Below are 11,995 nucleotides of genomic sequence, written 5' to 3'. Positions count from 1 at the left end.
GTCCCTCAGGGGTGCTGTGCCCCCATGGCTGTGCCGTGGACGGGGCTGGCCGTGCCCCCCTGTGCCGGCTCCGTGTCCCAGCACGGCGCTGACCCCTCAGCTGCGTGAGGAGCCCGGCGTGGCCTTGGCCCGCGGGGCCCTGCCCTGAGTGACGGCTCTTATCTGGCGGCTGACGGGGCAGAATCCTTCAGCCCACGTACTTAAGGCCGCGGCGGCGGGGCCGGGGCAGAGCCGCGCTCGCCGCAGACACCGAGCAGAGCCACCGAGCACAGCCACCAAGCACAGCCACCGAGCAGAGCCACTGAGCACAGCCACCGAGCAGAGCCACCGAGCAGAGCCACTGAGCACAGCCACCGAGCACAGCCACCACCACAGCCCAGGAGATGCTCCCAGCCACGTCCAAGCTCTGCGCCGCCATCTCCTACCGGCACCTGCGCAACATGACCGGTGAGGGGCTGCCTGGGGCGGGAGGGGCAGTGGGGTCCTGTCCCCGCTGTCAGACTGGAGTTCGTGGGAGAAAGGGGTGCAGAAAGGACCCTCCCCTCACCCTCCCCTCCTTTGCTTTCTAAACTCCTTCTCGGGCAGGAGGACGAGCTCAGGGGTGCTCTCCTCACCCCACCCTATGCTGTGTTGCTTTCTGGGTTTGTGATTTACTGTCCCTGCTGCCCTTTTTGCTGTCTCTGGGGTCCGAGGGGACAGCCCGTGCCCCTGTGGCCAGCTCTGAGTCACACTCCCACTGGCAGTGAGGATTTTCTATCCTTATGCTCTGTTTCTATGCTCTTTCCTGGGCCACCTGATCCACCTGATGTTCCTCAGTATTTTTACTGCTGCGTGGCTCGGACCTGGAGCCAAGCCTGGGATTGCTTAGGACAGGCTCTCCCAGGGCAGCACGATGGCTGCTCCCTGTGCCTGTAGGGACTCAGTAAAGGTGACAAGCAGAGGCTTTTCCGTGTTGTATGATCAAACTGGGGGGAAAAGCCCCTGGAAAGGCCCCTGATGTGCTCTCCCCCTCAGGTCTGAGGAGACAAGCCGCCGTGGCCATCAGCCAGGAGCTGAGCAGACTCGCCTGCCGCAGCCCAGGACCCAGCTCCTGGATCCACCAGGTGCGCAGGAGGAGCTCCTTGCTCAGTAAGTGACACCTCAGGGGGGTCTGTCCCTTCCTGCTGGGGGGAGGCTGTCAGGGATCGGGGTCCAGGGAGTGGCTGGGGGAAAACCTGCTTGTGGGCGGGCTGTGCTTCTGCTGAACCAGCAGCAGAGTGGGAATTGGGTTTAATTCCCCGGTCCCTGGGCATGGAAAGGGTATTTGGTGTAGATAAAGCTTATCTGGCATGTTACACTGTTCTTGCACTCACTCCTGCCTCTGTCTGGTCCCGGCAGGCTCGAGGTTGGAGGAGAAGCCCTTCAGTGACATGGAAATGTCTTACATCAAACAAGGAGAGGAAGCCCTGCAGAAATCCCTCAGAATCCTGGAGGACCAGGACGGCTGGAAGACGGAGACGGTGGTGGTGGGTGCTCTGCCTTGTGGCACTGACACTCCTCCTGCAAACAGCTGTGGTGTTAATCCTGCTGTCCTCCCTCCAGGGAAACGGAGACAAAGTGCTGAGCAAGGTGCTGCCGGACGTGGGGAAGGTGTTCCGGCTGGAGGTGGTGGTGGACCAGCCCCTGGACTCAGTGTACGGAGAGCTGGTGGACAACATGGAGCAGATGGGAGACTGGAACCCCAACGTCAAAGAAGTCAAGGTAGGAAACGTGTGTCACAGTCGGGGTTCACACGGGTCCCGCTCCGTGTGGCGTTGGAAGGGCCCATCCCAGCAGGAGCACAGGGAATTCTCAACCGTTCTTTGTGACTGTATCTTGTCCCTTGCCTGCTGCAGATGTGGAGGGTTTTTATGCAGTAACTGTATTGTTGCTGCAGCAAAGGTGAGTCTGGAGCAGCTTCTCTGTGACTAATTCTGCAGGAAATGCACTTTCCTGCAAGGAGCAGCCAGTTCTGCTGTAACTCTGGGCTGATCTGGAGGAGAAGCAGCCCCGAGGCACAAGGAAGCGTTTGGCTATCCCACAGCTCCTCTGGAATCAGAGAAGCAGTAAGAGAAACAGGTGTTTCTCTTTCAGGAGCTGAAAACTCATGTTCTGCACCTGGGGTGGAGCAGATATTTGCAATTTTTCTCCCTGTAAACACCAAGTTTTTGTCAGACCCTGTGTTTGAGCACCCGGTAACCAAAGGCAGCTTTTTAGCTATGCTGGCACTTAAACACTTCAAACTGAGGTTTCAATTCCAAACTGCAGATTCTGGAGAAGATTGGGAAGGACACGGTGATCACCCACGAGAAGGCAGCCCCGACCCCTGGGAACATTATTGGGCCCCGGGACTTCGTGAGCGTCCGGTGCTCCAAGAGACGCGGCTCCACCTGTGTCCTGGCCGGCATGTCCACGACGTACGGAGCGATGCCGGAGCAGGAGGGGTTCGTCAGGTAACCCCCTGTTCGGTCCCCTTACGGGGTGTGCAGCGAGGGAGATTCCCACGGGGCAGGAGGGTTTTAGCAGGGGCTCAGTCACTGGGTTTGTCTGGGCAGCAGGAGCTGCTGAGGAAACCCCCAATCACAAAGTGTATTTTTGAGGCTCGAAGTCTGGGTTTTGGGTCTGACCCGGTCCCTCCCCCCTGCCAGGGCTGAGAACGGTCCCACCTGCATGGTCCTGCGCCCGCTGCCCGGCAGCCCCTCCCGGACCAGGCTGACCTGGCTGCTCAGTATCGACCTCAAGGTACGGGGAAGGGTGCAGGGTGGAGAACAGGGGCTGTGGGGGAGGCAGGTCCCGCTCACAGGCTCTGTCTGCTCCTCTCCAGGGCTGGCTGCCCAAGACCATCATCAACCAGGTCCTGTCCCAGACACAGGTGGACTTTGCCAAACACCTCCGGCAGCGCCTGGCCCGGCCCGAGCCCGTGTCCTGCTGACCATGACCCGCCCACCACCCGGGGCAGGGCTTTGTTCAGGGGCAAATGGGAGTCACTTCGATCAGCCAAGGCCTTTAGCAGCAGACACCGCTAATTAATACAGGGTTTCAATCAATAAATACGAAGGTTTATTTATTGGAACTCATTGTGGAAGTGCAGGACCAAAAATTTTTAAGTCCTACGTTTGCTTCACTGAGCACGTGCTGGCCCAGCCAGGCACCTCTACCCTCCCTAATTACTGTCACTAAATAAATAAAGCTTTAATTAGTGGTGTCCCAGGCCTGGGACACCACTAATTATTGGGACACCACTATTATTAGGGAGGCCCCAGACATCTGACTGGGAAGATACATCCTCAGTGAGGCAAAACATGGGCCTGACTGAACCTCACCTTTTACTCCCCCAAAACTCAAACACAGCACTTAAGTAACAATTTTATTCCCTCTCCCCACCCAAAGCAGCTCTAATTTATTTTTCCTGTACAGACACAGACACAGTGTCAAATTATTTATTCATCCAAAAGCTCTGCAATGATGATCATTGGCAGCAGGCCCAGTGTAGCTCCTGTGAGCAGATCTTCAGCTTGAGAGATCTCCAACTGTAGCTACTTTGAGTTTAAATCTCGCTTGTAACAATTTACAAGACAAAAACAGAATAAAAAGAGAGTTAAAACCTTTATTTTTAAACTGGTTTCCAGTTTGTGGGGAAAAGAAAAAATACAGTTTGGACAGAAGCCCAAATTTCAGTCTTACATGCAGCTGTCTCGTTCCAACAGAGCCATCCTGGCTGGGAGCTGTTGGTCCCAGTCAGCCAAACACACCTGAGCACAGGTGTCACTGTACCTACACCCAGCAGGTCCAGCTACCCCCTGTTCTCAGAACACCCCACGGTCACAGCCCAGGAGGAGGTACCTCAGCACCCCCTTCTCCTGGGAGTGACACTGTAACGGTACTGGAGGCTCCAAGAGATGCCCCAAAACAGCAGAAAACACCCCAGACCTGCCCCCCTCACACTCTGGCAGGGGGAGGGGTGTGAACCTGCAGCAGGTAACACATACACAACACCTCAGCCTGGTGGGTCGTGGCTGCTCACTGAGGGATGGACGTTCCTCTGCGATAAATCCTCAGGGGGGGGTTTATGGCTCCCAGGGGGGGCTCCTCCTCCCATCCACCTCTGTCTCCACGTGGTACAGGACATCAGCCAGCGTGTGCTCCACCACAGCGCCCCAGCCCATGTCACTCATCTGCAGGGGGAAGCACAGTCAGCTCCAAACATGGAGTACAGGCCTGGGAAGGAGTGGCAGCAGCATTCCAGGGCTGTTCCCCTCCTGGAAACATTGGTGGGGCAAAAAAAATTTCAAGTGTGTCCTTAAACAACAATTCCACTCTCTTACTGATAAAGAGGCCAACGCAGGCAACAGCAGGGCCTTACAGTCTGTCAGGAGGAACAAGACAGCATCCACTATTTAATGAAAATTTAATTAAATTATTTATTGGGCTAGCTGTCCTTAAATATTTTTACACACACTGTGGTGTGGTACGAATCACACCAAAATACCTTTTGTTTTAAACACCTTTGCTTTTAAACACCTTTGGTTTAAACACTGAGTTCTCTCAGATGGGGGTAAAAAAGCTTCAGGTTTACTTACAGGGCGGTAAGTGATGTCTCTGGGTGGATACTTGAAATATGGCCCAAAGTTTATAGAAACCTGGGGAAGACACATTTTCATTAGATCTAAAAAAACCAGGAACATTTCTTTAGTCCTCAGTCCTCATCCCCCTCCTGCTTCTGAGCCTACCCCCAGCCTGTGCAAGCCCACAGGAACAAGCACCCCTGGCATGGAAGGAGGGTGTTCCTTCAGCAGTTTTGTTCCAGAGTCACTTCACTAAAGTAATTCCCATCTTTCCTCCTCACCTGGCACGCTCCCAGAGCACTCCCACTCTGTGCATTACTGAAACTGAGAGATTCAGGCATTCTCCTTCAAAGACACCTCACTTACCGTGCAGCCTTTGTACAAAGAAATGGCAGGAAAATAAACCCCTTCAAAGATGTCCTTAAAGGCAACTCCTTGGCTGACACCATTCTTGAAGAATATGATCTGAAAAATGAAGGGTTTTCCCACTGAAGGTGGCTGTCACAACACAGCAACTCTCCCAGGATTACCCCCAGTTCCCCTTTACCAGATGTGCTGAAGTGACACCCAAGAACTCACCTGGCTTCCAGGTGCCTGCTTTAGGCTCTTCTCTGCCTTGTCCACAAAATCCTTCTCTTCAAAGTACAAGTAGCTTTTGAATTTGATCAAAGCCTGAAATAGCAGCAAACAATGTCAGAAGCAAGCCCGAAAACCTGTTGCCCATCACCTGCCCTGCTCAGGGACAGGCGTGCCTGGTGTCAGAGTACCTGTGAGGAGTGATTCCCACAGCTCAAGTATTTGAGAGCCAGAAGGGGAAGATAAAAGGAGACGTGGGCAATCCCATCCAGGAGTATTTTGGACCTCTCCCCTATGAAGCATGGAGGTACCCAGAGGCAGGATGGGAAGGATCCATGGAAAGGGGCAGGAGTGATGCCAGAGCAACCTGTTTGCCACTTATCCACCTGCCAACGCTCAATCCAACAGTGAACTCGCCCCTCACCTTGTCTTTGTAGGTGTCAGGCAGGGATTTGGCCGTCTCAGTGTCCTCTGGAAGGCTGATGTAAAATCCCAGGACGTCTCCCTGTCCGTAGCCAGATGAATAGTGTTTCCCTATCGACTGGTGAAACTTGGTTCCCTTTTTGCTGCGCCAGGAGTAACTGAACTTGTCATATCCCAGAGGGGCCTGGAGGTTCCCTGCGGAAACAAACACTTTGTTGTGAACACGTGGAGTGTAGCAGGGGCATCTCAAGTATTTGGTACCATTATTTACCCAAGGGCTGTGACCAGCCTAGCCTGGCAGCTGTGTCTGGAGGCATCTCATCCATGGAGATCTCAAAGTACCAGGCTCCTTTCCGCACGCCATGGGAGGCTCTCACCATGGAATAGCCCTTCTCTCCAATAACAGTCAGCCTGTCATCAGAGATCTTCAGCTGGGGAGCTGCAGGGGGTGACACGAGCAGTTATTTGGGATTTGCAAAGTGTGGAGATGTCAGAAGGCAAATGAAGATGCAGAGGTGGATCTGACATCTGCACCTCTGAGAGCAATTACATCTGAAACGTCACTGACCGGTAACGAGAGGTCACTGAGACGTCCCTGTAAGGAAACACAACCTGCACAGATTAACGAGCTCTGTACCTCGGTCATGCAGTGCCAGGAGGACTCGTTCATACAGGCAGGCTCTGTACAGGTCCCCAGGAATCGGTTTTCCTGCCCAGCAGTCCAGCTCCAGCTTTTCCGGGTCGGGCGCGTGGGGGTCAGGCTCGGCCAGGATGTATCGGTACCCATCCTTGTTGAAGGGGTGTTCCAGAGGGTACCCGTGGGGGGGCAAGCGCTGAGCTGAGAACAATGGGTCACTGAAACACAGAAACTCCAGGCTGGCATCTCCCAGTGGCTGTGGTGCCGTCACAGGTCACCCCAGGACACCCCCCTGCAGAGCTGTCCCTGCGCTCAGGGGCTGCACAGTGGTGTCTGTGCCAAACGAGCACACACTCACCTACAAACTGAGCACACCCCCCCCCACTGCAAATGATTTATGGCCTGTGAGTTATCAGTAACGTCACAGGGCTCTGGAGTGACTCCCCATGAACCCACCCGAGGCAGACACAGGTGGGAGGCAGCTTAAGGCATCCCAAGCACAGACGTCCCTGCCCGGTGCCCAACGCCTCAGTACCCGTGCCCTCCTCTCACCTCCGGGTTTTCTTGGCTGTCCCCGTGGTCCCTCCGTCCTGCTGCTTGCGTTTGGCTCCCCGGCCCTTCCCGCTGCCTCCAGCAGCCATTCCCCCTGCACACACAGAGCGGGCACGTTAAGGAGCTGGGCTGGGGGAGTGCCCGCGCGCCCGGAATCTCCAGGGACAGAGGGGCAGAAGCAGCCAAACCAAAATGAGGGCTCAGGAGCCTTTGCCCACAGTCAGTGTGAACCAGCCCGGGGTGCCAACGAGCACAGCGAAATCCACAGGGGACTAAATTTGGAGCGGAAGCTGAGGGAGACTGAGCAGCAAAACAAGCTCAACCCGGGCTTTTGAGGTCAGAATTAAGAATCTTTTCTGTCATGAGAAGAGCTACAGGCAGCAGCGCTGGGATCCACTTCAGAGGTATTATTATTAATCTTTCATGGAGATTCCAGTCACAGTTCCAATCTACTTCTGCAGAAGCAGCAGAAATCCACCCCACAGCACAGCCACTGTCCCAGTGACCCTGTGCTGGGGGAACACTCTGACACCAATCAGCAAGAAGCACTTTAATGTTCAATTTCTATCTATAAAATAAAATACACCTACATGGAGGAAAAACAAAAAACAAGAGGTGTTTCTCTTCAGTATCACCAAAGTCAGTTCTGGGATTGAACAGTGTGCCAGCCTGAACTACAGCACTGATTTTGAACTCACAGGACTGTAGTACAGGAAAGGCTGCATGTCAAATTTAATCAAACTGAGATCAGCACAACGTTTTAATGAATTAAATCATATGTGCATTTTATCATCACACTATTTCCAAAGAGATCAGTGTTGATTCACAAGGAAAACTACAGAAATTTCATGTACTGTAGATAAACACCTTCACGAACTGCATTCGTGTGGTAATTAAAAATCCAGTCAGCTCTTCCATTACCAGCATTCCCTTATGGTGTAAGGGATCCAAATCACCCAGGGAATACCATATTCTGCACAAACATGACCTGATCCAGCTGCACATCACCTGATCCAGTGCAGATAAACATTCAGGATCTCCAGATGGTAAATATTTACTTGCCCAAACCATCATACTGTATGTTTCAGACTGAATTATTTAGACATTAACAGTGAAAATGACAACATCGAGTCAACTGACACAAAGTAAAAATAAACATAAGAGCAAAATACACAAATAAAACGTTTAAAACAGTCAAGTAGGGCAGAATATGGCAATAAAAGCTTCTAATTGCTAAAGATTAAAGAGTGGAATTGCTGGTTTGTATTAAAGCCTGACTGCAATCACATCAGGGCACGCTTTCATTTTTAATTGACTTTGGCTTCTAAGAGAATCAAGCAAAAAAGCTTTGCAAACAGCAATACTTAAGTTTTAGAAGCTGAAAGGTAAATATTCACCTCCCAGAGAGGCTCCACCTGCAAGAACAGAAGTGGCACCACATGTTCGTCAGTCTCCCGGAAATTCAATAAGAAACAACCAGTGCATGACATGGAGACAACACACCTGAGGTATCTGTAACCTGCTCTAAAAAGCCCCAAATACCTCCTGCCTGTACTACTGGGCTGTGTTTACTGCAGATTATTGATACATATCCTCATCAGCAGGTACTTCACTGCAGTAAGGTCACCCTGAGCAACCTTGGCGGGACGGGACAGCACAGGAGTCACCCTCAAGGAGTAACAGTAAAACACAAGCAGTGAGCACAAGGAATAAAATATATATTTATCCCTTCCCCAGCTACTTTCAACTCTCAGAGAAAGGGAAACACAAGGAGGTAAATTAAAACCATTCTAAGAGCAAACTGACAAGCTGGGCTTTCTGGTGAGCATCTCGATTTATCTGGTCACCGTAAAGAAACAGCTGAACCTTCCCAAGAACTGAAGTTAATCCTTCTATAAAAAGGCACAGTGAGACTGTTCTGAGCACAAGCATAAACTCAGCTCACACGACAGCTGAACTGCACAGATGCCCAGAGGACTGGGAAATGCAGCTTAGTCCCAAATATCCAAAACCCTCCCGAGTAAAGAACTTGCCGTTCAAGCTTCCACTTGTGGATACAGCGTTGCTCTGTTTCTGGTTGTCATAGGCAGGGCCAATATTGGCAAGATCCTGCAAGAGATCAAACAATCTGCTGAACAGTTGGTCAAAGGTGCCACCCTGAGCTCAAGCAGGGCACTCCCAGGTGCTGGAGCTCCCACCCACCGCTGGCACAACACGGACTCGTGGCAGAGCTTTGCCCCTTGACTGAGCAGAAGGTACCACAAGGATCCCCCACTCCTCCCTTCTCTCATCACATACCTGGTCTAGAAGCCCAAATTTGGGGTAATCTTCCTCTGGGTCTTTACTGCCCGGGTCTGGGTGCTCTTTCACCAGGAACACATCTCTTTCTTTGCACTGAAAAAGAGCAGTTCAAGTCACGCAGGGTAAGATTGTAACAAATTAATTAACAAGTGTTTAAATCCCAGTGTGTACTATTAATATGTGGAGGTACGTCAGCATCTTCACCCTTCAGCTCCAAGCTCAGCCCTCAGCACACACCAGTGTCAGAAACCCAAAATGTTCGTGGCAATTCCTCCAGGGATTTACGCCCAGTTCTTACCATGGTTTTGACAATGTTATTGGGCCAGGTCATTTTCCCAGGCCTCTGCCGTGTTGTCATACACTCCCAGTATTTATCAATGAACGGGATAATATCCTGTGAAAGCAGAGAACATTTCTCTGAGCTCCTCCTCACTGACACCACCCCTGACGTGGACCCACGGCGGTTCCGTCACAGCCAAACCTTATCCTTGGAGAACATCGTCTTGGGGTGCTCGTCCTGCGTCCTCGACTGCCACGTGAGGTTGGCCAGAGCACTAAGGCACATTTCCTTGAGATCTGGAAAACAAAACACCCCAGGGATACACTTACACTTGGTGGGGAAGATCAGGACACCCACCTGTGTTCACAGCAACCACCGACCCCACAGCATCACCCCGAGGAACAGCAAACCCCCTCGAGTTCATCCTGATCAGCCCCCACTGAACACATTTACACCATCTTCAGCAATTAAAACAGCAAAACATCTTTAGAAAAAGCCTCAGATTTGCTGCTATGAATTTTCTGGTCATTTTCCAAGGGTCTCAGCAGAGCCCTCCCAGACAAAACCAAACCTTCAGGATCATCTTGCACAAAACACTCCTCAACGTGCTTCTCCCAGACTCACTCGCTTGTTTCCTCAGGAAGTAGGTGTTCCCACTGTGGTGGCACACGTTGCAGTGGAAGCTGTAGTTGGTCATGAAGGGCAGACAGGACCTGGGAAAGAGCAGGTTTGTCAGGGCTGGGTACACTGTAATTACTGCATTAGATTAAAGGAATCCCAGAATTACTGAGATTGGAAAAGACCTCTGACATCACTGAGTCCACCCTGTGCCCAATCCCCACCTTGTCCCCCAGCCCAGAGCACTGAGTGCCATGTCCAGTCCTTCCTTGGACATCTCCAGGCAGGGGGACTCCACCACCTCCCTGGGCAGCCCCTTCCAAGGCCTGACCACCCTTTCCAGGGAAAAATTCCTCCTGATGTCCAACTTGACCCTCCCCTGGCACAGCTTGAGGCCGTTTCCTCTCATCCTGTCCCTTGTTCTCTGGGAGCTCCCCCTTCCTGTCAGGGAGTTGCAGAGAGCGAGAAGGTCCCCCCTGAGCCTCCTTTTCTCCAGGCTGAGCCCCCCCAGCTTCCTCAGCTGCTCCTGGTGCTCCAGCCCCTTCCCCAGCTCCGTTCCCTTCCCTGGGCAGGCTCCAGCCCCTCAGTGTCTTTCTTAGAAAAGAAATAAAATCAATCATTCTTTACTATGCTGGATTAAGAAATTAATTATTCCAGGTTAGAAACCAATTATTCTCTCTCTCCCTGAGCCCAGAAACACCTTACAGGCTCAGTGGTATCTGGTGGGGGTGCTTTTATCATGGGCAAAGTCTTAGTTATTTACACAACATGCTGGCTTCCAAGTGTCCAAGGGTACGGACGGGGCCTTGGTCCTTGGGAACTCACACTCTAAAACACCCCCCTCCTGCTGCCAGGGCTCACGTACGTGGTGTCGATGCCGAAGGTGTCTGCTGTGAACCACTTGGTGCAGATCCCACACTGCAGCTCGATCTCGCCCAGCTGCCGCGCGTTCTCCTCGTCCCCCGAGCCCCCCTGGGCGTCCAGGGCCTCGGCACCATCCCCAGCCGTGTCCTGGAATGGGAGCAGAGCCAGGGAATCACACACTGCCCAGGCAGAGCAGATCCAGGGACTCACACACTGCCAGGGGCAGATCCAGGGAATCACACACTGCCTGGGTAGAGCAGAGCCAGGGACTCACACACTGCTACCTTTAAATGGAATAAATCCGTCCCCCTGATCCGCGCCCGCGCTGGAGCTATTCCATAGACTCAGCTCGTTCCACGAGTGAGGATTTAACTTCCATAATAACCCTTTCTAGACCCAAAGCTGGGGAGATGTAAATTCCCTTAGAGCTGAACCACCCACCACCTCCCGTGCCCATAGCACCTACCAGGGGCTCCTTGCCGTTGGCAGACTCGGTCTCCAGGGCCGTGGTGACATCGACCAGGGCGGTGTCCCCGCTGCCAGGGCACAGACGTGTCAGAGGAGCGGCCCCCCCGGGGACCCCCAGGAATGAGGGGTGGAGGGGGGGCTCAGCCCGGACCCGGGGCGCGGCGTGGGATGGGGGGGTACGTGCAGCTCCCCCCCGCCCTCCCGGTGTCGCTTGAGCCCCCCCCGGGACCCCTCTGGGGCGGTGCGGGACCCCCATCCCCGTTCCCATGGTAACGCAGCGAGCCCCCCCCCCCGCCCCCTTTTTCCCCATCAAAGCCCTCGCGGTGCGGGGGGTGCGGGGGTCGCTCGGGCGCGCGCAGGAAGGGTCATACCCGCTCTCGGCGTCGGTGGCGGGCGGTTCTGGCGGGGCCGGGGGCTCCGGGGCCGGGGGGGGCTCCGGAGGGGGCTCCGCGCCCTCAGCCGCCGCCGCCGCCATGTTCGCCCACCGCCCGCGCTCGCGGCTCTCGCGAGACCCGGCGCTTCAAAGGGCGATGGCTCCGGGTGGGCCCCACCGCGGCGCGGCGGCGCCACCTGGCGGCGGCCGCCGGGAACGGCGCGGCGGGGAGATGGAGCCGTGACGTCACGTTTCCCTTCTGTCGTGACGTCACGTTTGCAGTGTCGTGACGTCACCCGGCCACAGCCTGAGAGGGAGGT

The 11,995-nt window shown here is 53.9% G+C and overlaps 2 protein-coding genes across 4 annotated transcripts; one reads left to right on the top strand and one right to left on the bottom strand.

Annotated features, from left to right (window-relative positions):
- Positions 1-181: 181 nt before the first annotated feature.
- STAR (steroidogenic acute regulatory protein) lies at positions 182-3,628 on the top strand. The gene is made up of 8 exons (XM_032712584.1): positions 182-278; positions 357-447; positions 1,015-1,128; positions 1,378-1,505; positions 1,582-1,740; positions 2,287-2,471; positions 2,667-2,760; positions 2,843-3,628. Exons 2-8 carry the CDS (start codon positions 384-386, stop codon positions 2,948-2,950), a joined length of 852 nt encoding a protein of 283 aa, XP_032568475.1. The 5' UTR covers positions 182-278; positions 357-383; the 3' UTR covers positions 2,951-3,628.
- Positions 3,606-11,792, bottom strand: ASH2L (ASH2 like, histone lysine methyltransferase complex subunit). 3 transcript variants are annotated; one of them, XM_032712578.1, is made up of 17 exons: positions 11,674-11,730; positions 11,301-11,370; positions 10,836-10,981; positions 9,977-10,065; positions 9,554-9,648; positions 9,371-9,466; positions 9,070-9,165; positions 8,805-8,880; positions 8,169-8,186; positions 6,772-6,865; positions 6,220-6,437; positions 5,854-6,021; positions 5,584-5,777; positions 5,163-5,255; positions 4,950-5,048; positions 4,599-4,658; positions 3,606-4,193 (listed from the first exon to the last, which is right to left on the bottom strand). In XM_032712578.1, exons 4-17 carry the CDS (start codon positions 10,047-10,049, stop codon positions 4,086-4,088), a joined length of 1,488 nt encoding a protein of 495 aa, XP_032568469.1. In that variant the 5' UTR covers positions 10,050-10,065; positions 10,836-10,981; positions 11,301-11,370; positions 11,674-11,730; the 3' UTR covers positions 3,606-4,085. The 3 variants fall into 3 exon arrangements, with proteins under 3 accessions (XP_032568469.1, XP_032568470.1, XP_032568471.1); XM_032712579.1 differs by lacking the exon at positions 8,169-8,186 and having other exon boundaries at positions 4,039-4,193; positions 11,674-11,792; XM_032712580.1 differs by lacking the exons at positions 3,606-4,193; positions 11,301-11,370; positions 11,674-11,730 and adding an exon at positions 4,262-4,523 and having other exon boundaries at positions 4,555-4,658; positions 10,836-10,942.
- Between the last annotated feature and the right edge of the window lie 203 nt (positions 11,793-11,995).

Source organism: Chiroxiphia lanceolata, chromosome 28 (genome assembly GCF_009829145.1).
Source record: "Chiroxiphia lanceolata isolate bChiLan1 chromosome 28, bChiLan1.pri, whole genome shotgun sequence".
Lineage (NCBI taxonomy): Eukaryota > Metazoa > Chordata > Aves > Passeriformes > Pipridae > Chiroxiphia > Chiroxiphia lanceolata.
The sequence above is the reverse complement of the archived record's forward strand: the minus strand, read 5'-3'. Positions and strand labels throughout refer to the sequence as shown.